Here is a 19,033-nt window from a genome sequence, read left to right as displayed (position 1 = left end):
TGGGTTCTAATCCCAGCTCCACCACTTGTCAGCTGTGTGACTTTGGGCGAGTCACTTCACTTCTCCGTCCCTCAGTTACCTCATCTGTAAAATGGGGATTAAAAGTGTGAGCCCACATGGGACAACCTGATTACCCTGTATCTACCCCAGCGCGTAGAACAGTGCTCAGCACATAGTAAGCGCTTAACGAATACCAACATCATTATTATCACTAAGAGCTTGGAATGTACAATTCGGCCACGGATAGCGACAATCCCTGCCCAACAACGGGCTTACAGTCCAAAAGGGGGACAGGGACTGCATCCAGCCCCATTTGCTTGTAATAATAATAATGTTGGTATTTGTTAAGTGCTTTGTGCAGAGCACTGTTCTAAGCGCTGGGGTAGATACAGGGTAATCGGGTTGTCCCACGTGAGGCTGATAGTCTTCATCCCCATTTCACAGATGAGGTAACTGAGGCCCAGAGAAGCGAAGTGACTTGCCCACAGTCACACAGCTGCCAAGTGGCAGAGGCGGGATTCGAACCCACGACCTCGGACTCCCAAGCCCGGGCTCTTGCCACTGAGCCACTGTATCCACGCCTAGCGCTGAGTACAGGGCCTGGCACATAGTAAGCGCTTAAGAAAACGCAGTATTATTATCGTTGTTATTTCTTTGCCCCTCAGATTGTCGCCGCCAGGAGAACCGAGTTGAGCCCAGGCCTTCCTAGGCGATTCCAACCCAAGGGTCGCTTGGCTTCGCCCAATGAGAATTCGTCCGCCTGCGCCCGGGAGCCAATCGGAGGCCCCGCCGCTTATGACGTAGGTCACCCCTCCCTTCCCTCCCCTCGTCCGCTTCGCGGGGGCTGGCGGCCATCTTGACTGTGGGCAGCCATTCCCCCCCCCCCCCCCCGCCCCCTCCCCCGCTCCCCCGGTTGGGGCAGCCGACGGAAGGGTCAAGGCGGGCGGCGTCGTGGGGGTGTCCGAGAGGCGGGGCCGCGGGCCGAGGACGGAGCCCCGGCAAGGGGTCGGACAGCGGGGCGGCCGCCCTCACCCAAGATGGCCGCGGCCCCAGAGGACCCCGCCGTCCCTCCGCCCCGCCCCGCGGCGGCGCTGTAGCCCGGTTCCGGGCGGGGGACGACTATCTGGCCCAGTTCCGGGGTCGGCCGCCCGCCTCTATGGTGGCTGTCGGGCGGGGCCACGACGGGCCGGGCCGGGACGGGCCGCGGAGGCCCGGGGCAAGCGGCGGCGGCGGCGGCGGCGGGGCTGGAGCGGGGACCGCAGCCGAGGCCCAGGTAACCAGGCCCCCGCGGCACCCCACGACCCCCCTCCCTCGTTCAGTCCTATTTAATGAGCGCTTACGGTGTGCACAGCACTGGACCCTCGCCCCCCCCCCCCGCCCCCCTTCATATCGTCTCCTCGTCCGGTCCTTTCTCCCCGTAGCCTTGCAATCCCCCTCCACTCTTGCGCGAAGCGCTGCGCTCGGACCCGCCGCCGAGGTGGAGCTTCGGCCCCGGGAAGGCGGAGGGACACCCGGGTTGCAGCTGCCGGCCCGTGGAACTGCAAAAATGGAAGCCGTCCCCCCGGCCTCGGCCCGCTGCCCTTTGTCTCCGTCCGGATTCTCTTAGCCCTGTAGGAGCTCAACGGATCGCTCTTTTATTCCGCAGCTTTTGCTTCCGTTTACCAGCGGCTGCCCGAGTGGTGGGTGCGAGGATTCGTGGCCTCGGAGTGGAAGGAAGAGCCCGGGTTCCCCTCTTAGAAGCGCTTTCTGGTCGAAGTAGGGAGACCAGTGACTTTAGAATACAAAAGCCCCGCTCCGAGGAGGCCTTTAAATCCGAGTGGAGAAGCAGGGAGGCCTAGTGGAAAGAGTCAGGGGTCGCGGGTTCGAATCCCGGCTCCGCCACTTGTCAGCCGGGTGACTGTGGGCGAGTCACTTCACTTCTCTGGGCCTCAGTGACCTCATCTGGAAAATGGGGATTAAGACGGTGAGCCCCACGTGGGACAACCTGATTCCCCCGTGGCTACCCCAGCAGTTAGAACAGTGCTCTGCACATGGTAAGCGCTTAAAAAATACCAACAGTAGTAGTATTCTAATCTGGGCCCCCACACCTGTCTGCCGAGTGACCTCGGTCGAGTCACTTAACCGGTCTGCCCCGCATCTGTGAAATGGGGCTGCCCACACCGTGAGCCTTGGGTGGGATCGTGACTTTGTCCCATGTGATTATCTTCTATCTACTCCGGTGCTTAGTGTAGGGCCCGCCACACGGTAAATGCTTAACAAATACCATAAAACGTCCTGGGCAGGGATCGTCTCTGTAGCCGAATCGTCCATTCCAAGCGCTTAGTACAGTGCTCTGCATATAGCGCTCAGTAGATACTGAGCTTCGGGTTGGACTTAAGGTGAATGCGTTCTGGAAGAAGGAGCGGGTTCTTATTGTGAAATGTTTTCACGGGCTCTGGTTCCTCGTGTTTCTTCCCTCTCTGCAGGCCCCCGCTCCTGTTGCCGAAAGTCCCTTCTGGGCCTCTGCTGCTCGTTAAGTAGCCTGGTTAAACGGGCCGATCTCTTTCTTCCGCCAAGTGGATTTTTCCCTCTCCCGTCGTCTCGGGCGCCGTGGGCTTTGGAAAGTGCCCGGGTGGCTTGGAGAAGCGAGAGGACGCTCTGCGCTGGCTTATAGGAACCGGTCGAAAGTCCACCTTACCGGGGAGGCCCCGGGTCCGACCCGTCCACGGGGCCAGCGAGTTCACCTACTCGTGGTTGAGACGCCTGGACGACCGCCCCGAGGTGCTGAGCTCGGCCCACAGAGCGGGGCGGGCTCGGGGGCCTCTCCCGGGTGGGAGGGTGGACGGCTCTCGTCCACCCCCGTGCCGGCCCGCTCCAGAGAAAGGCAGACGCTCGGGCCGATTGCACCGCCGACTCGTCGAGCGAGTGACCCGCCCCACGTGGCTCTGAGACGCTGACCCCGAAGGGTCACGTCCTGCAGGTCACACGACGCCTCAGGGAAACTCGCAGCCCAACGTGTGGTCAAAACCTGTTTTTCCTCCCGCTCGGGCGAAGAAGAAAAAGCGCGATTGCCCCACACGCTGCTTTGGGAAACCTCGTCTTCCTCAGCGGGGATAGGCCCTGTGATTCTTCCTGTTTTCGTTGCCTTTGCCCCGTAGTGCTTTCTGAATCTGACTTGCTTCCCTCTGGATCAGAGATTCCCCCTGCCCAATCCTGTTCCATTTCCATTCCCGAGCAGATGGGAGTTTACGTGGAGGTGTTAAAGGTAAACAATAATGAGGTTGTCTGAAGAGAGCAGACTAGTCCCATGTGGGACCGCTTTTCTGGGCTTCTTTGGTTTTGCTTTTTTAAATTGTTACGCACTTTACTGTGTGCCAGGTGCCATACTTACAGCTGGGCTAGGTATAAACTAATCAGATCAGACAAAGACCGTGTCCCACGGGAGGCTCGCTGTCTTAATCCCCATTTTACAGATAAGGTAACCGAGGCACAGAGTAGCCGTGTCTTGCCCACGGCCCCACGGCAGACAAGTGGCCGGGATTTAGACTCCAGGTCCTCTGACACCAGGCCGCTTCTTGAGGTGTGTAGCAAAAACTCAGCTCCAGAGCAAAGAAGGTACAGAGTTGTTTTTTTTGTTTTTTGGTTTTTCTAACGATGAGCTTCTTTCCGAAGACTGAAGAGCCTAGGTGAGCGGCGTTCGGGCCCTCGGTCATGTAATTCGGACAGCCGTCTCCGGGACCGTTTCCTGTTCCTTCTTTCTGTAGGATTTAATCGGCCCAAACCTTTCTCCTCGTCCACAGATCCGTTCGGCTCGGAGAAGAAACTTCCCGGCAGTCCTCTTGGCCAAGGGATGGGATCAGAGAGCAGCGTTTTAAAGAGCTACACGCTAAAAGAGCCGCCTTTTTCCCTGCCCTCTGGACTTGCCGTTCACCCTGCCGTGCTGCAAGATGGCAAACTCGCTTCCGTGTTCGTGTACAAGAGAGAGAATGAAGACAAGGTTAATAAAGCTGCCAAGGTACTGGAGGGGCTCGGGGGCCTCTTCTCACTAGCCCCGCTGCCGCCTCCTATTTCTCCTCCCGTTTCCCCTCTTCCTCCTCCTCTTCCCCCTTGGCGTCCGTATGCGGTGGCGGCGACAATCCCAAACCTTCTCTTTTGAAATCGGAATTAAGAAAGGCATCGTTGGAGCTCTGAACCTATTTTTTTGTCCCTGTAGAGCTTGTGTGGAAATCGGTAGAGTGGGAAAGACAGAATCGCAGAATGGAAGCCTGCGGGCTTCCTTTCCTTTTATAGCCGGAATGAGAACTAACCGGCAGGAGTGGTGGAGGGATTTGAGAAATTAGTTTGGGTGGCGATGTGGAGGAGAGAAAAGATTTATTAATAGTAATAATGTGGTACTTGAAGCGCTTCCTAAATGCCGATTGCTGGGATAGAACTGCTAGAGTTTAACTCTGAGCCTCTTCCTTGTCTGTCTGCCGTGTGCGTGTGAGAGAGAGACAGATTTGCGTACTGGTGGGGCTGGGATGAAGGGCTCTCATTCATTCACTCGGTACTATTTGACTGATACGGGTGAGCGATACACAGTAGTGGGGGGGCGGGGTGACCCCTGCCATCCCTTGGGCTGAATGTCAGAAAGTACATGCCTCTGGGATTTTAAGCCAAAGTGTTTCTGAGTTCATCTTTGTCTTCCCGGGTGGGCCTGAGTTGCCATTTATTGCTGAAATCATGATACCCGTCAAATTTTCTCCTGGCCTCTCCCTGACCAGGACCGCTGTGCCACATCGCAGGCCGTTCAGCCGGATTGGGATGGGGTCGAGAAGGTGGGAGTGGCCGGCCCTGGGGCGTGGTGTGGTCAGTCGGGGCATGCGTGGCCGTGCGGCTCCTTGCCCTCCCGGCCGCTTGCTGGAGCTCCATTCGTTCATTCAATGGTATCCAGCGCTTACTATGTGCAGAGCACTGTACTAAGCGCTTGGAATTTACAGATGGGCAAGAGATAGAGACGGTCCCTGCCCATTGACGGGCTTACAGTCCAATCGGGGGAGACGGACAAAAACAATAGCGATAAATAGATTCAAGGGGATTTACATCTCTTGGCCAGCCCCCAACGGGGGGTTGATCCCCACCTCCTCCCCCCCCCCACCACCCAGAGTTTGGGCTCAGCCCTTCCGGATGGGAGGGATCTGCAGCGCTGCTGGGGCCGGGGGACACTGAGGACTTGAGGCTCTGCGTGTGTGCATCTGTGTGTGCGAATGCACGCCCCAAGTTGGGGAGGGGGGGCAGCAGCCAGTCTCTGGGGCTGCTCGAGGCCGAGGTGGCAGAATCAGTTAATCGGTAGTATTTATTAAGCGCATTTTGGGGGAGCTGGTGACCGTACTGAGCTCTCCGAAGAGAACAATATAAATAGAGTTGGTAGGCACGGTCCCTGCCCGCCAGGTGCTTACAGGCGAGAGGGGGAGACGGGCTTGGGAGTCAGGGGTTGTGGGTTCCGATCCCGGCTCCGCCACTTGTCAGCAGAGTGACTCTGGGCAAGTCACTTAACTTGTCTGGGCCTCAGTTCCCTCGTCTGTAAAATGGGGATTAAGACCGTGAGCCCCACGTGGGACGATCTGATCACCTTATATCTACCTCGGCGCTCGGAACAGTGCTGGGCGCATAGTAAGTGAGTGACCGGTACCGTCTTTCTTATTAAAGTACAGATTGGGGAAATGGCAGAGCGTAAGCACGAGCGTGTAATTGCAGAGGGGCTGGGGGTGGGGCAGATATGGGCTGGGGGTGGGGCAGATATCAAAACGTTTAAGGAGTACAGATTCAGAAGGGAGGAGGAATGGGGAAGTGAGGGTGTAGTTGGGAAAGGCCTCTCAGAAAAAGAATGATTTTAATAGGGACAGGAGAATGAAAGGCAGGATTACTTTCTTTTCCCCACCCGTTGAGCTTCCCCTCCTCACCCCTACGGAATGCGGCACTGCCTGTGGATCCCGGGAGTCTCCCGTCTGTGCCGGGGGGCCCGCCCCTCCCCGAAACTCTCACTCTCTGACCGGTTACCCGGTGAAGACTGGGCCCGTGTTCCCTCTCAGACCTAGAGCGGAAAATAGTTCCCCTCAGGTTGCCTCGGGCCCGGGCCACGAGGCCGGCAAGCTGAAGATCGAGAGTCTCCGCAGGGAAAGTCCTAGGCGCCGCAGAGGGGGGTTGAGGTACGCTCTGGGCACGGGTGTGGATTGTGCAGATCGGCAGCCGTTAGGATCTGAGACTCCGTCCACTGAACCGTCGGCCCCCAACCTTCAGTGGTGACACCAAGTGATTAGTAGTGGGGAATTGAAGAGAAGGGAAAACCTCTTATCCCGGGAGTTTGCGTGTGTGCGCGTCTACGTGTGAGTGAGAGACGGACTAAGGTATCGCTCCAAAAGCGAGCAGTGGCCACCGGTTGGAACTGAGGGAGGAGCCGCTACCTCGGGTGAGTGTCCCGTTTTGAAGAGATGAAAGCCTAGCCCACGGCTGGCCGCGGCGCTGTGCCGGGCCTCCCTGAGCCGCGGCGGTGCCTCCGCTTGTGTCTCTCCAAGCACTTGAAGACCCTGCGTCACCCCTGCCTGGTCCGATTCCTGTCCTGCACGGTCGAGGCGGACGGCGTCCACCTGGTCACCGAGCGAGTGCGGCCGCTGGAGGCGGCCCTGGGGACCCTGTCTTCGGCGGAGGTCTGCGCCGGCATCTATGACGTCCTGCTGGCGCTCGTCTTCCTTCACGAGCGGGTCGGTGTCTGGCCGGAGGCCGCCGGGGGCGGGGAGGCCGCCGGGGCGGGGGCACGCGGTCCTGACCTCACACTCCCACGGGCGGATACCCCGAGGCCTCGAGGAGTGGTTTGCCTTGGCCCTCGACGGTTCCTGCCGGGGTGGGGGTTGTGGGGAGGAGCGGAATGCCGATGATGCTTCCCTCAACCCGTCACTCTGGCCACTTAGTCGGCCAAGATTTTGGGAGAAGAAAGTGTGGGAGCGCTCGGTGCATCTCCTCCTCTCTTCCCCCGGTTTCCAACCCCCAGAGTCTCCAGAGGGCTGCCCTTCCTCCCGTTGGCCTTCTCTGGGAGCCCTCCAGGTCCCTCGCCGCACGGCCGGAGGAAGCGGCGTCTGTCCCAGAGACGGTCCCGGCCGGCTCGTCTCCCTCGGCGAGGCCTCGCTTGCGTCATCCTCCTCCTCCTTCTCGTTTTTCCGCAGGGAAACCTGACGCACAACAACGTCTGCCCGTCTTCTGTGTTTGTGAGCGAAGATGGACACTGGAAGCTAGGGGGAATGGAGACGGTGTGTAAGGTGTCCGAAGCCACCCCGGAGGTAAAGAGCCAGACGAGAAGCCCTCCGTCCCGGGTGGGTTGGGGAGCGGTTAGCGGTGGGAGAAGTAGCATTTACTGAGCACCCAGGCGATGTGGTGCACCGTACTAAGCGCGTAGGAGGTACGGAATATCGGTCGGCCTGTTTCCTGCCCGCGGCAACCTTTCGCTCCGAAGGGAGAGACGGTTAGGAAAATACGCGCTGCCGGACTAGTCGAAGTGATCGAGTACGGAGATGAACACGGATGCTTAGGAAGACGTAAATAAGTTCCAACGCGGTAGAGTTGGCCGAAAAGGTGATGTGTCTCGGGTTGCCGGGGAATGAATGGGAGGAAGCTTGTGAGATGGAGTGGGTTGCCTTTTGTGGGATGGGAGGGGATTCCGAGCCAAGGGAGGAGCTTGAGTGACGGATAGGAGGGGGAGAGTGAAGTGTGGCTTCGTCTCGGATCCGTGCGGCGACGTGGCATACGGATTGGAGCAGGGAGAGCAACGAGGAGGCCAGGGCGGCTCCGTAGCCGTGGCGGGACCGTAGCTTGTGCTGGGGCGGAAGCGGTTGGGTCGGAGAGGATCGGGTCGATCCGGGAGATGACGTGCCGGAAAACCCGGCGGGATCTGGCGACGGATCGGCTGGGAGAGTTATGAGACGGCAAAGGATCGAGGGCGACCCCTAGGTTTGGGGCTTTACTTCTGGGCCGGGAAGCCCTCGAGAGCCCCACCGAGTCCCGTCTACCTGAATGCCGTGCCGGGCCCCGGGGGCCCTCCGTTTCGCCGGCTGGGGGAACGTGTTCCACCGCAAGCCAAATGACTCTTCTCAAGGTTCGGGAACCGGTCGGTGGCACTGGAACCGTGACACCTCCCCCCCGCCCCCCCGACTTCCCCTGGTTTGAGCATGAATCCACGCTGCCCAGCGGGCACCGGGCCGCTCCCGGTCGGCGGACCTCGCCACCAGAAAACGACCTCCCCCCCGGTGGGGGACGCGTCAGTCACTGGCTCTGACGTCCGGCGCCGAGCCTGCGCCTGCCCCCGTCGGCTCTAGGTTTAATCCCCATTTCCTGTTTTTGTCAGTTTCTGAAGAAGATCGAGCCCGTGAGGGACCAAGCGGCCATTCCTCCCGAAGAACTGGTAGGTTATTCGGTCGGTCGGACACTTCACCCGAGAGGTCTCCCTGCTCCCAGAGCACACCGGGGCTAGAAGTGCAGAACTCACCTGGCCTGCCCTTACCCCGGGGGCGGGGGGCCTCCAAGCTCCCCGCCCAACTGCCAGGCTGGGGGACTCCGGGGCCCAGCTTTCAGGCCCGGGGAGGAAGAGGAGGCCGGGACCACCAAGGCCTGCCCCACGTAGCCGGCGCGTGCGAGGCTTCGTACCGGGGCTTCTCCCTGAAAAGCTACCAGGTCGGGGCCGGAACCTCGAGGCGCTGCCAGGGCCACGGGGAGCGGGGGAACGGCCGGCGCGCTTGGCAGCCGGTCACCGGGACCCGGTCCTTCCCGCTGTCAGGCCGCGGAGTTCGAGACGCTGCCAGAGGCCCACGGACACGCCCGTGATGCGTATTCATTCGGAAGGATGGTGGAAGGTTTGCTCGCGACCGTAAGTGACCAGGGTGAGTTGGAATGGCCACGCCGCTTCCCCGAGGGTCCGGTGGGACGGGACGCCCTCCTCGCCGGTGGTCCGGGGCCCTTCCTCGGCGCGGGCCCCCCGGCGGGCCGCGGGGCCGACGGAACCCCTGCCGCTCCGGAAACTCCCCCTCCCCGCGGTCGCTGGGGCTCCCGGGGCGACCTCGGGGACGGGCTGAAGGCCAGCTGATCCGGAGAGCTTGCGGCTTGGGCGGGGCGGGCTGGGCGGGCTGGGGGCTGGGATTGGGCTTTTTCCCAGGTTGGTTTTTGCTCCCTGTCTGCCTGCGTGCGGTGACCGGGGGGAGGGAAGGGGGAAAACGAAACTAACGGCAGCTGTGGATTTCAGTTTCAGCCGACGTCCTCTCCGGCTTTGAGCGCACCTTGCGGTCTACTGTGCTGAGCCCCGATCCCCAGAGTCGGCCAGCGCTCCGCACCTTGCTGTCCCATGACTTCTTCAGGTGAGGGACTGTGGCTGGGAGGGCCGCCGGCCCGCCCGCCCGACGCGTGCGTGCACGCTCTGTGTGGGCCATAAAGGCCTGGGAGAGTACGCTGGGGTGGGGAGACACGACCCCTGTCCTCAAGGCGCCCTGTCTCAGCTGCTAGATACTTAATGTGCTTTTCTCCCTTTCCCCAGAAACGACTTCTTAGAAGTGGTGAACTTCCTGAGCAGTTTGACGCTAAAGAGCGAGGAGGAGAAAACGGAGTTTTTCAAGTAAGCGAAGCACGTCGAAGCCCAGGGTCAGGAAGTCAAATTGAGGCTGTGCGTCCGTCCACCCGTTCCCGGGGCAGGCCCCTGGGGTCCGTCCTCCCAGCCTCCCGTCTAGGTCTGCGGTTGCGCCCGCCGGGAAAACCCTCCCCCCCTTTGCCGAGCAGGGCAGCGGCCCGGGGAACCCCGGGCTCTCGGGCGCCGACCGGGGGCCCTCTCTCACCCGGGCAGCTGCGGCTGCCGCTTCCTTCCGTCAGCGCCCCGGGGTCCTTATCCGGGCGCGCTGCCCGCTGGCGTTTCACCGAGAAGGAAGGAGAGGATGAAGGCGGCGGGAAATCCTCACTTTTGCTCTCATTCACTTGCCTTGCAGATTCCTGCTGGACAGAGTCAGCTGCCTGTCGGAGGAACTGATAGCTCTGCGGCTGGTCCCGCTTCTGCTTAACCAGCTGGTGTTCGCCGAGCCGGTGGCCGTCAAGAGTTTCCTTCCTCATCTGCTGGGTCCCAAACAAGGTGAATATCCGGAGCGTCCCCGGTCCCGTCGATGTCCGTCTCCCCCTCTAGACTGTTCTGCGCTCTCCCGACCGCTCAGTACGGATCTCTGCACCTAGAAAGCGTTCAGTGAATGCCATCGATAGATTGGGAGAGGGAGCCCTTGGGGGCAAGGGGCGGGGCCGGGGCGCCGTGTCCGCCCTCCGTAGGGCCGGGGCTCCTGAGAGTCGGACCGAGCGGCCAGTTGATTTCCCTTCAAGGGAAACGAGTCCACTTGGCTCAGCCACCGACCTGTCCTAGCTCCGCGGCCGGGGACGTCCGCGCTCCGGTCACCGGCCCGGCTCCGGGGGGCCGAGGGGCCGCTGTCGGGTGGCGCGGAGCTGTGCCCGTCCCCATCCTCGGCCGTCGCCCCTCCCTCTCCCTGCCGGGGGCCGAAGAGCGAGCTCTCCGCTAGTGGGACTTTTTACTCCGTAAAGACGGGAGCCGAGGAGGCCCAGGGGACACCCCCTGAAACTCGAAGATGGTAGCTTCGGAGTAAACCGGAGCAAACGCTTTGCCCTCACCCGGGGGCAGAGAGGAGCGGACTAAAATACCGCCCGGTTGGGCGAAACGCGTGCACAGTGGGTCTGTAATGGAGCGAGTTAGTGCGGCCCTGCGTGATCGAGCGGAGGCAGAGGATCACCGCCCCATCTGTTCCGAGCCGCCGTGCGCCTTGCTCCTCCCTCTCCCCCCCCCCACCCAAGTCCATCCGCCCGGCTGAAGAGAGGGAAGCGTATCATCGACGAGCTCGGTTGACGGCCCCCGGGCGAGCCCGGATCGTAAGGCAGCCTGCCGGCCGGCCCCGCACCACCCCCGCCTGTGCCGACTCCCGTTTTCCGTAGATCCACCGGGCGAAAAGCAGATGAGCCACTTGCTGTCGCCGGCTCTGTTCCAGGCGCGAGTGATCCCGGTGCTGCTGAAGCTGTTCGAGGTTCACGAGGAGCACGTGCGCATGGTGCTGCTGGCCCACATCCAGGCCTACGCCGACTTCTTCACTCAAGACCAGCTGAAGAACCTCATCTTGCCGCAGGTCAGCGGGCACGGCTCCGGGGAGCGCGCCGGGGCCGGAGCGGGGCCGGCGGGTGGAGAGACGGGCGCTTTAAGGCCCTCGGCTACACCGAGAGGCGAGAGGGGCGGCCGCCTGGCCGAGGCCCGGAGAGCGGGGCCACGGGCCTGCTTTCAGAGGACGGTGAGGGAAATATGCAGCAAGTCCCGCCGGTCCAAGAGTGAAGGAAAGGCCAAGCGCTAGAATTTGGTCGTGAACAGGGGGCCGAGGCCCTGGGTGAAGTGTGCATCTCCTCCCTGCCCTCTTGCCCCCCGGTTATTTGGGGCGAGTGCCACCTGACCTCTGGAACCCCGAAGACAGCCTTCCCGGAAACTGAAGTTGAGCCCGCTGGCGTGCTTGGATTCACTGTGACGTTAAGATTTTCACTGCCTTGGGCTCCGCTCCTCGTCCTTATGATAATCATCATGTTGGTATTTGTTAAGCGCTTACTATGTGCAAAGCACTGTTCTAAGCGCTGGGGGGATACAGGGTGATCAGGTTGTCCCTCATGGGGCTTCCAGTCTTCATCCCCATTTTACAGATGAGGGAACTGAGGCCCAGAGAAGTTAAGCGACTTGCCCAAAGTCACACAGCTGACAAGTGGCGGAGCCGGGATTAGAACCCGTGACCTCTGACTCCCAAGCCCGGGCTCTTTCCACTGAGCCACGCTGCTTCTCTTATCCCACGCGGTCTTCTCAGTGCCGGGAGAAACCCAATCCGGTCGCCCAGAGTTGTTCCGTGAGAAATGCAAAGATGAAAACATTGACGTCTCCCTCGGCTTCTGCTTTTCGACCCCCCCCCTTCCCCCCCCCCCTTAGGTGTTGCTGGGCCTGCGAGATACCAATGACTCCATCGTGGCTATAACCCTGCACAGCCTGGCCGTGCTAGTGTCTCTCCTTGGCCCCGACGTCGTGGTGGGAGGAGAGAGGAGCAAGATTTTCAAACGCACCGCACCGAGCTTCAGCAAGACGGCGGACTTCTCCCCGGAAGGTACGTGGGTGGGAAACGATCCGGAAGCCCGAGTCTTCCCCAAACCCCCGGGGGGTCTTCCCGGGGCCGAGGATCCGGCTGCCAACCGGGCTCCTGCCTCTGCAGGTGCACGATGGGCGGGGGGTGCCTCCGTCTACCGACTCTGTCGTGCCGTCCCCTCCCCGGCGCCCTGCACGCCGTAAGCGCCGACGGTTTTCCCGGGCTCCGGCCGCCGTATCGCGGCCGCCGTGGGCCTTCCCGCAGCCGGAGGAAGGGGAGAAGGGGCCTCTTCCAGCCGCTCCCGTCTGCCGCTCGGATGGGGAGATCGGGCCCCTCCCGGGGCTCGCGGAGGGGCTGCTCCCGCCCCCTTCTCCCGGTCAGCCGGGCTTCATCTTTGGTTCTCTGAGAAGAACCGAAGGCAGACGCCGAAATTTCAGGACAGCCCGTTCGGGGCAGGTCTAGAAAGAGGAGCACGCTGGAGAAGGGTAAATGTAGCGCTTACTCATTTAGGAGTTGAGGTTCGTCTTCATTAAGGCGGGGTTTAGAGTGGTCGGGGCGGGGGAGAACTGGCAGTCCAGCGGATAACCCTCCTGGAACCGAGGGGCCGGCGGCGATCTCCTCTCCCTCTAGCACGGTTCTCCTTTCAGACTTCACAGGAAACCAAAAGAGCACCCCCCTCCCTCTGTTTTGCATAAAACGTGGTTGCTCTTAAGAAGCCGTCGGCCTGGCGGTCAAGTCCAGGGGATGCGAACCGCGGAAGAAAACCGGGGAGTGGAGGGAATACACGGTGGCCCGGCGGATAGAGCCCCGGGCCCGGTAAGGCAGGAGGGCCTGGGTTCTGATTCTGGCTCCGCCACTCGTCCGCTGGGTGACCACTGGGCTGAGCCCCACGCGGGACGTGGACCGTGTCCGACCTGATGAGCTCGTGTCTACCCCGGGGCTCGGGACGGCATGCCAGCGGGGAAGAAAATTCAGGGAGTCTTCAAGGGGAGCCAGCACGTCTCCAGGGAACCGCAGCTCCCACGTGGGCCTCGGTCGGTGGCTCTGTCGACAGATTTGATCGTCTTGCAGGCTCTCCCGATCACATCATCCACAGTCAGCCAGCTCAGGCCTTGCCTCTTCCCGACGCCACACCCCACGGGCAGGAAGACGGCCTCCCTCGCCCGCCGACAGGTAAGGCCGCCCGCCCGGCCCATCGGAGCGCGAGCTCTCACCCCTCCCGACGCGTGAGCCCTGGGGTCTCATCCCGGGCTCCGCCTGTTGCCTGCGGCGGGACTTCGGGTGAGTCGCTTGACTTCTCTGGGCCTCGGTTACCTCACCTGTATCGTGGGGATGAAACCCTTCTCCCCCCACCCCATTCGCCCAGGCTGCGTCTGATAGCGCTGGGGTGGATTCGGCTTGGCCCAGCGTGAACACTTGAAAGACACCACGATTATCGCCGGGATGGCTGAGATCGCGGTGGAAGTAATGACGGTTTACCGGGAGATCTGGAATCCACCGAGATGAAATTAAAGGCTACCGAGGTTTACCGTTACACAAAACCTAGGCCTAGGTCAAGACGTCGCCGCCGTATTAGCGGATTCGGTGCGATTTAAAAAGATCAGGGGCCTGAAGGTCTTTCGGCTCGACGGTCAATCCAGTCGGTTGCTGTTCCTGAAGCTCGAAAAGGTTTAACGGAAATCTGTTTTCTTATCTTGCCTAATTACCTGCCCGATTATGATGAGCTTACCCGTATTAATATAAATTGGTTTCTGCGGAGGAAGGATACAGTCTAGAGGAGAGTCACTATGGGAGTAGCCCAGACCCCTCTCAGAAAGGCCAAGCCTGGTTTCTTGCGGTGTATTCTGGGTTCTTTCCAGCGTTGCCTGTTGGAGATAAGTTCCTTCGTAAGGCTGGCTAGCGAGGGCAAGTCATTAACTTTTTAGTAATAACCGTGGTGTTCGTTAAGCGCTTACTGGGGGCCGGGCGCTGTACTAAACCCTGGGGTGGATACAGGCGGATCAGGTTGGACGCAGTCCCTATCCCTGTCCCCCGTGGGGCTCACAGACTTAATCCCTATTTTACAAATGAGGTGACTGGGGCCCAGAGAAGTGAAATGACTTGCCCAAGGCCACGCAGCAGACAAGTAGGCGGAGCTGGGATCAGAACCCATGCCCTTCTGACTCCCGGGCCTGTGCTCTATCCACTAGGCCATGCTGCTTCCCCTGCTTAACTGGGCCGATTCTCCTTTGCCTTCGGCAGGTGGGCGGGTCCCTCAGCCCCCGGAGCCGTCCGTGAACGGCATCCTGGGCGGCGGCGGGAACTTGCCAGCCAGTTCGGCGCGGCCGGGAGAAGAGTGGCCCGACTGGAGCGAGCCCGAGGAAGAGACCGACGGCATACGGGTGTGGCCGGTGGACCGGCGGCCCTGGGACCACGGTGAGCCCGACGCCGCTCCGAGCCCCGCCCCGGCGGGAAGGGAGAAGCCAGATCCTGCCCTGCCGCCGCCGCCCCGGGAATCCGAGAGCCTAAAAGCGAGCCTCCCGCCGGGCTCCAGTTCCGGGGGCGGCCCGACCAGGTCTCCCAAGTTCCCTGCCGAGTCGGGCTTAGGAGAGGAGTTCACGATCCGGGTGAAGAGGAAACCGGCGCGGGATCCGGAGCTGGACTGGTTTGCCGACATGATCCCAGACATCAAACCCTCCGCGGCTCTCCGGATCCTGCCCGATCCGAGCCCGGACCCGGCGGCCCCCGGCCGCGCGGACCCTCCGCCCGCGGTTCGGTTTTCCTCCAAGTTTGCCGCCGTCGAAGTCGCCGAGGTGAGGCTCGCCTGTTCTGCGGTCACGCGGTGCTGGGATGCGAGAGGTTTTCGTATTTCACCGAAATGCGCAAGCCTGGTCTGGCGGGCTTGGGCACTGAATTTGTAGGCTCGGGGAGATCAGCGTGTTAGAGGGCAAACACGCATACTCTCCTCTCTCTGCTAACCTGACAGGTTCAGCAAGGGCACACCCACTTACGGTCATCTCCTCCAAAGATCCTAAATAACGGTGACCATCTCTTCCCCACTCTGAGGAGGCTCGCTTTCAGCTATAAACGAGGAAGGTTGGGGGCTTTCTAACCCGAGCGTTTTAAGAAACTGGACCACCGAGGGAGTGAGTGGCCCAGCGGCATCAGGGAGAGGACATCACCTCTGATCCCGGGGACGGGGGCCTGACGGCCGCTCCGGAACCGAACCTGTTCCCCTCCCTTAGTCTGAGGCAGCAGGAAGCCTCCAGAGCCCCAGGTGGATTGTGGAGGCAGAAGTGGTGAGGAATCTCTGAAATTCTGCCTCCCCCACCGAAGGGCTGAGTCTCCGGGTGGTGGTGGTTCTGCTTGGCAGATTTAGACAGCCCCGTCAGAGCTTAAGGGCAAAAACCAGTAAATTGATCGGGCATTTCGACTTCTTAAGGGACACACGACCAAACCTGACTTCGCCCCACTAGCCCAATGTGACCCAGCTCAAGTCCTGGACGGCTCAGGGCAAAAAGTCAGTCCCCGAAAACGGAGGGTTGCCCGTTAACTCTGAACTGAAGTTGACGCTGAACCCCTCACACCGGCATTGGCCGTCGGGCCTAGTGGGCGGAACCCCGGGTGAGGGAAGGAAGCCGGGGAGAGTGGAGAAGCGGAGCTGTTCTCACCCGAATGGCGCTTCGGTCATTAAACCAGATGGGACCCGGGTGAAGGCCTGGCCCTCCTCACCGTGGGGCTCTCACCCGCGGCGAAAAGCCTTTAGGATCGGGGAGCCGGGGAAAGAGCCGAATACTTAAAAGACATCGTTTATTACCGCAGCGCTTGGGCTGACCTTCTCCTTCCTTGCAGGCCGAGGCCGGAGGCTGGGGAGAAGAAGGGGAACTCACCTGGGAAGATGACAGCAGCTGGTGACAGCTCGTGGAAACCAACGAGACTACAGCGACTGAGTCGTTTTCTTCCTCGATCTGTTGAATTACCTCAACAAGTAGGCGCTTAGCACAGGGGGCGGGAGTGGCCCAGACCTTATTTTTCCTGTACCAGGAAGCCGTTTTTTCCCCCCAGGCTGTCCCGACAGCCGTCAGCTCTGTGCTAAAAAAGCCATAGATGTGGACCTGAGGTTCCCCCACTGGATTCTGGGCGGAGAGGCCGCGCCGGAGGGCTGGAGCCGAGTGGCAGAAAAGATTATGCCTCAGGAAAACGAAAATTCGATTTGGCTGACTTACCCCGCTGTTCACTGTGCCACTTTCCTGCGTTCAAAAGAGCCCCCCCTCTTAAAAACTCCCAGAGGGGCTTGCCGACGTTCGACCCGGGAAAAGGTTTTTTAGACTGCCCGACTCCGGACTTATTTATTTGTTTACGCACGTGGTCCCGGGATCAAAAGGCCCGTTCCACGCCATCCGCCTGTCTCTAAATACGTCCAATAAAGATTATTTTCAGGAGATGAAACTCTAGCCAGCCACTGCCTCTTCTCCCGTCGGCGCCAGACTTTATTTTCGTTATAAAAGTTAACAGATGGGGATGCCGGACTCTGACCGGGGCTTCCTCTCCCAAGAGCTTGAATTCCCACCTCAACTCTTTATTGGAGTTGCACCCCGCCAACCCCTCTGTCCCCTACTGCCCTCCCGCTGAGTTTTTTTCTAAGTTAGCGATCCTTGCCTGGAGCTTCACTAGGGTCCCCGGGAGCCAGCCGGGGGCAGGGATCTTCTGAAGCAGTAACTGCACGGTGGCCAGGGCCTCGTCGGCCGTGAGCAGCGCCGCCTCCAACTGCTCTTGGAGGGGACGTTCCTGGCAGGGGCGCTTGGCACTGGGCTGCAAATAAATACAGAAGTCCGAGGTTACACCCGACACACATTCGGGAGCAGGGGAGAGAACTCTCACTTGAGCAGTCTTTGGACCCCAAGTGTTTATCTTCCATAAGTTGAACATCCTGTTTTCAACTGCCCGCTTTCTGGTTCTGGCTACGGTTTTTCTCAAAGTCCAGGAAGAGTTCAGATTGTACGTCACAGATTTCCTTCTCCAGGCTGAGACCGGATCTGTAAAGTCGGTACTTTGCGGCGGCTCTTCGGTCTCACCCCGTATGGCGTTTTGGTGACCAAAACGGAGTGAGCTGCCAAAATTCCATGTCTGTTTTCACAGCCAATTCATTTAATTACATAGCGACCAGCTAGGCAAGCAGTTTTCACATAAGGAGCAGTGGGTGGGGTGGGGGGGAAGAGAAACAGATGGCCTGGATCTCTTAATCGCAGTTCTGCCCCTGCACTGATTGACAACTTCTCTTCCCCAAGACAAGAGCGGTCTTGGTCAAGAGAGCCCGGGAGGAGAATGCCGCCTTACTGAGAGAACGCTCACGAGGACCAAGGTGAGATCGTCGGGTCGTTCCGGGCGGAGCAGGCTGCCGATCTGCCTGACAATAACTTCAGTGGGGTTTAAGGGAGACGCCGTTCAGGATCAGGGAGGCAAAATAAACCACGAGCCCTGCGTCCCCAGAAGGTGGACAAGAGATGTATAAGACCACTTCGCCCAAGCCCTTGAATCCACAGCAAGCCCTTCCATAAGTACCATTAGCTGAGGCGGGTTTCGGCCATTTAAGGCTACCCTATTCCTGATTCCTCAGTGCTCGTTAACTCCCTGAGTTATACTCCTTATGCACGTAGCTCGGGCCCTTTTTATCACCCATACATGGAAAGGTGAACTCGATCAATGGTGCTTATCGAGTGCTGTGTGCCGTACTAAGCGCTTGGGAGGATATGATATTAACAGAAGTGTTAGACGCGTCCCTGCACGCGACAAATTCAACGTTGTGACCTGCTCAGGTTCATCTGAGTTTCACAAACTCTTCGGTTCAAAATCTTAAACAAATTACCCCCCGCTCCATTTCCTCTGAAATGGGGAAGGTCATTTTTTTTCTTAGCAGCCCAGAGCCGAACAGAAGAAAATAATGTTTAAAGGACCTCCCTTCTTTTCAGTGCTGCTGTAATTCCAGCACATCTACCCAGATCCAGAATCACTAAGCCGTCGGTTGTGGAGAAAGCTTAATAATGACAAGGGCGCCAGTGGACTCCACAAGCCTTCATTCCTCGGCTGCTTAAGAGATATCCTGCCGCTAAACAGCTTTCATTCTTTGCCCAGTGATGTGAAGGGGAAAAAGCACATACCTGAAAATCCGACCTCGTTTCTTCGGTCTTCATGTGAACTAAGTGCTGATTTACTACACTTCTTTCTTGCTTCACACGTTCTGCTCTTGCTTCTGTGGGTTCATCTGTAAGTCTTACCTGCGAAGGAAATCGGAAAGCCATCGATCAGGTGAGATGCCTCCTCTGTTCTTCAAAGGACAGAGGGAATAGCAAAACTGAGTTTTGTAGGGGTTGGGTTCTTCGATGTACCGCCATTATAAAGGGAAAGTTGCTGGGGTTAATCAATTACAAGAAATCACTACCAAATGCTTCCTCGTGAATGGGATCAGCTCCTGCTACCGTTAGACTGTTACATAAACAGTTCTTGAAAGGCCACTCTACCGGGGGAAAAAACAGAGACTCCTAAAGGATCCTGCAATCCCCGAACCATAAACGGGTACAGATGAGGCAGCGACCTTTCTGCTTGGCCTCACGACACCCGACCTCCTTGACTGGCCCACTCCAAGAGTTCGATTGAGTTTCTTAAATTTTAGAGGGCCAGGTTCCCGTTCCTTTGGACCCAGCTGAAGCAGGTGGGTCACTGGAATAAACTCTGAATTGCACTTTGATGCGACGGTACTTTCAGTGTGTCCAGGGGACTTTAAAGGAGGAAAAAAGGATCAAGAAAAACATTCTAGCACCATGGGGTTTAAACTAGAAATGAGCATTTCAACATCAGAGTTCTGGGAAAGGTCAACATGCCCGGAGCGGTATGATGTCACAAAAGTTTAA

The 19,033-nt window shown here is 59.5% G+C and overlaps 2 protein-coding genes and 1 long non-coding RNA gene across 7 annotated transcripts in view; 2 read left to right on the top strand and 1 right to left on the bottom strand.

Moving 5' to 3' along the window:
• Nucleotides 1-681: 681 nt before the first annotated feature.
• Nucleotides 682-16,574, top strand: SCYL3 (SCY1 like pseudokinase 3). 3 transcript variants are annotated; one of them, XM_029080985.1, is made up of 15 exons: nucleotides 1,204-1,273; nucleotides 3,780-3,994; nucleotides 6,534-6,719; nucleotides 7,179-7,292; nucleotides 8,354-8,410; nucleotides 8,783-8,885; nucleotides 9,245-9,356; nucleotides 9,533-9,610; nucleotides 9,975-10,114; nucleotides 10,975-11,162; nucleotides 11,996-12,167; nucleotides 13,218-13,319; nucleotides 14,388-14,623; nucleotides 14,666-14,938; nucleotides 15,978-16,574. In XM_029080985.1, the coding sequence occupies exons 2-15, from the start codon at nucleotides 3,830-3,832 to the stop codon at nucleotides 16,038-16,040; spliced, it is 1,989 nt and encodes a 662-aa protein (XP_028936818.1). In that variant the 5' UTR covers nucleotides 1,204-1,273; nucleotides 3,780-3,829; the 3' UTR covers nucleotides 16,041-16,574. The 3 variants fall into 3 exon arrangements, with proteins under 3 accessions (XP_007667063.1, XP_028936818.1, XP_028936816.1); XM_007668873.4 differs by lacking the exon at nucleotides 1,204-1,273 and adding an exon at nucleotides 682-800 and having other exon boundaries at nucleotides 14,388-14,938; XM_029080983.1 differs by having other exon boundaries at nucleotides 14,388-14,938.
• An 18-nt stretch (nucleotides 16,575-16,592) lies between these two features.
• Nucleotides 16,593-19,033, bottom strand: part of C16H1orf112 (chromosome 16 C1orf112 homolog) — a 97,449-nt gene continuing 95,008 nt past the window's right edge. For all 3 annotated transcript variants that reach the window (XM_007668872.4, XM_029080979.2, XM_029080980.2), the window contains 2 exons: nucleotides 18,284-18,400; nucleotides 16,593-16,937 (listed from right to left, as the gene is read on the bottom strand). In XM_007668872.4, coding sequence (XP_007667062.2) covers nucleotides 16,740-16,937; nucleotides 18,284-18,400 — 315 coding nt within the window. In that variant the 3' untranslated portion in view covers nucleotides 16,593-16,739. The remainder of the gene's footprint in view (nucleotides 16,938-18,283; nucleotides 18,401-19,033) is intronic.
• On the top strand, nucleotides 16,934-18,864 carry LOC114817348. Its single transcript, XR_003765204.2, has 2 exons — nucleotides 16,934-17,487; nucleotides 18,095-18,864. It is a non-coding gene; the product is annotated as an uncharacterized LOC114817348 (long non-coding RNA).

The sequence above is a fragment of the Ornithorhynchus anatinus genome, chromosome 16 (assembly GCF_004115215.2).
Source record: "Ornithorhynchus anatinus isolate Pmale09 chromosome 16, mOrnAna1.pri.v4, whole genome shotgun sequence".
NCBI lineage: Eukaryota > Metazoa > Chordata > Mammalia > Monotremata > Ornithorhynchidae > Ornithorhynchus > Ornithorhynchus anatinus.
The sequence above is the reverse complement of the archived record's forward strand: the minus strand, read 5'-3'. Positions and strand labels throughout refer to the sequence as shown.

What these genes read in the sequence shown, in the direction of transcription:
- SCYL3 (XM_007668873.4), top strand. Translation starts at nt 3,830, where the DNA reads ATGGGATCAGAGAGCAGCGTTTTAAAGAGCTACACGCTAAAAGAGCCG. An exon ending in GAGAAAACGGAGTTTTTCAA is followed by an intron (nt 9,611 to 9,974) that starts GTAAGCGAAGCA and finishes CTTGCCTTGCAG; the next exon opens with ATTCCTGCTGGACAGAGTCA. An exon ending in GGCGGACTTCTCCCCGGAAG is followed by an intron (nt 12,168 to 13,217) that starts GTACGTGGGTGG and finishes ATCGTCTTGCAG; the next exon opens with GCTCTCCCGATCACATCATC.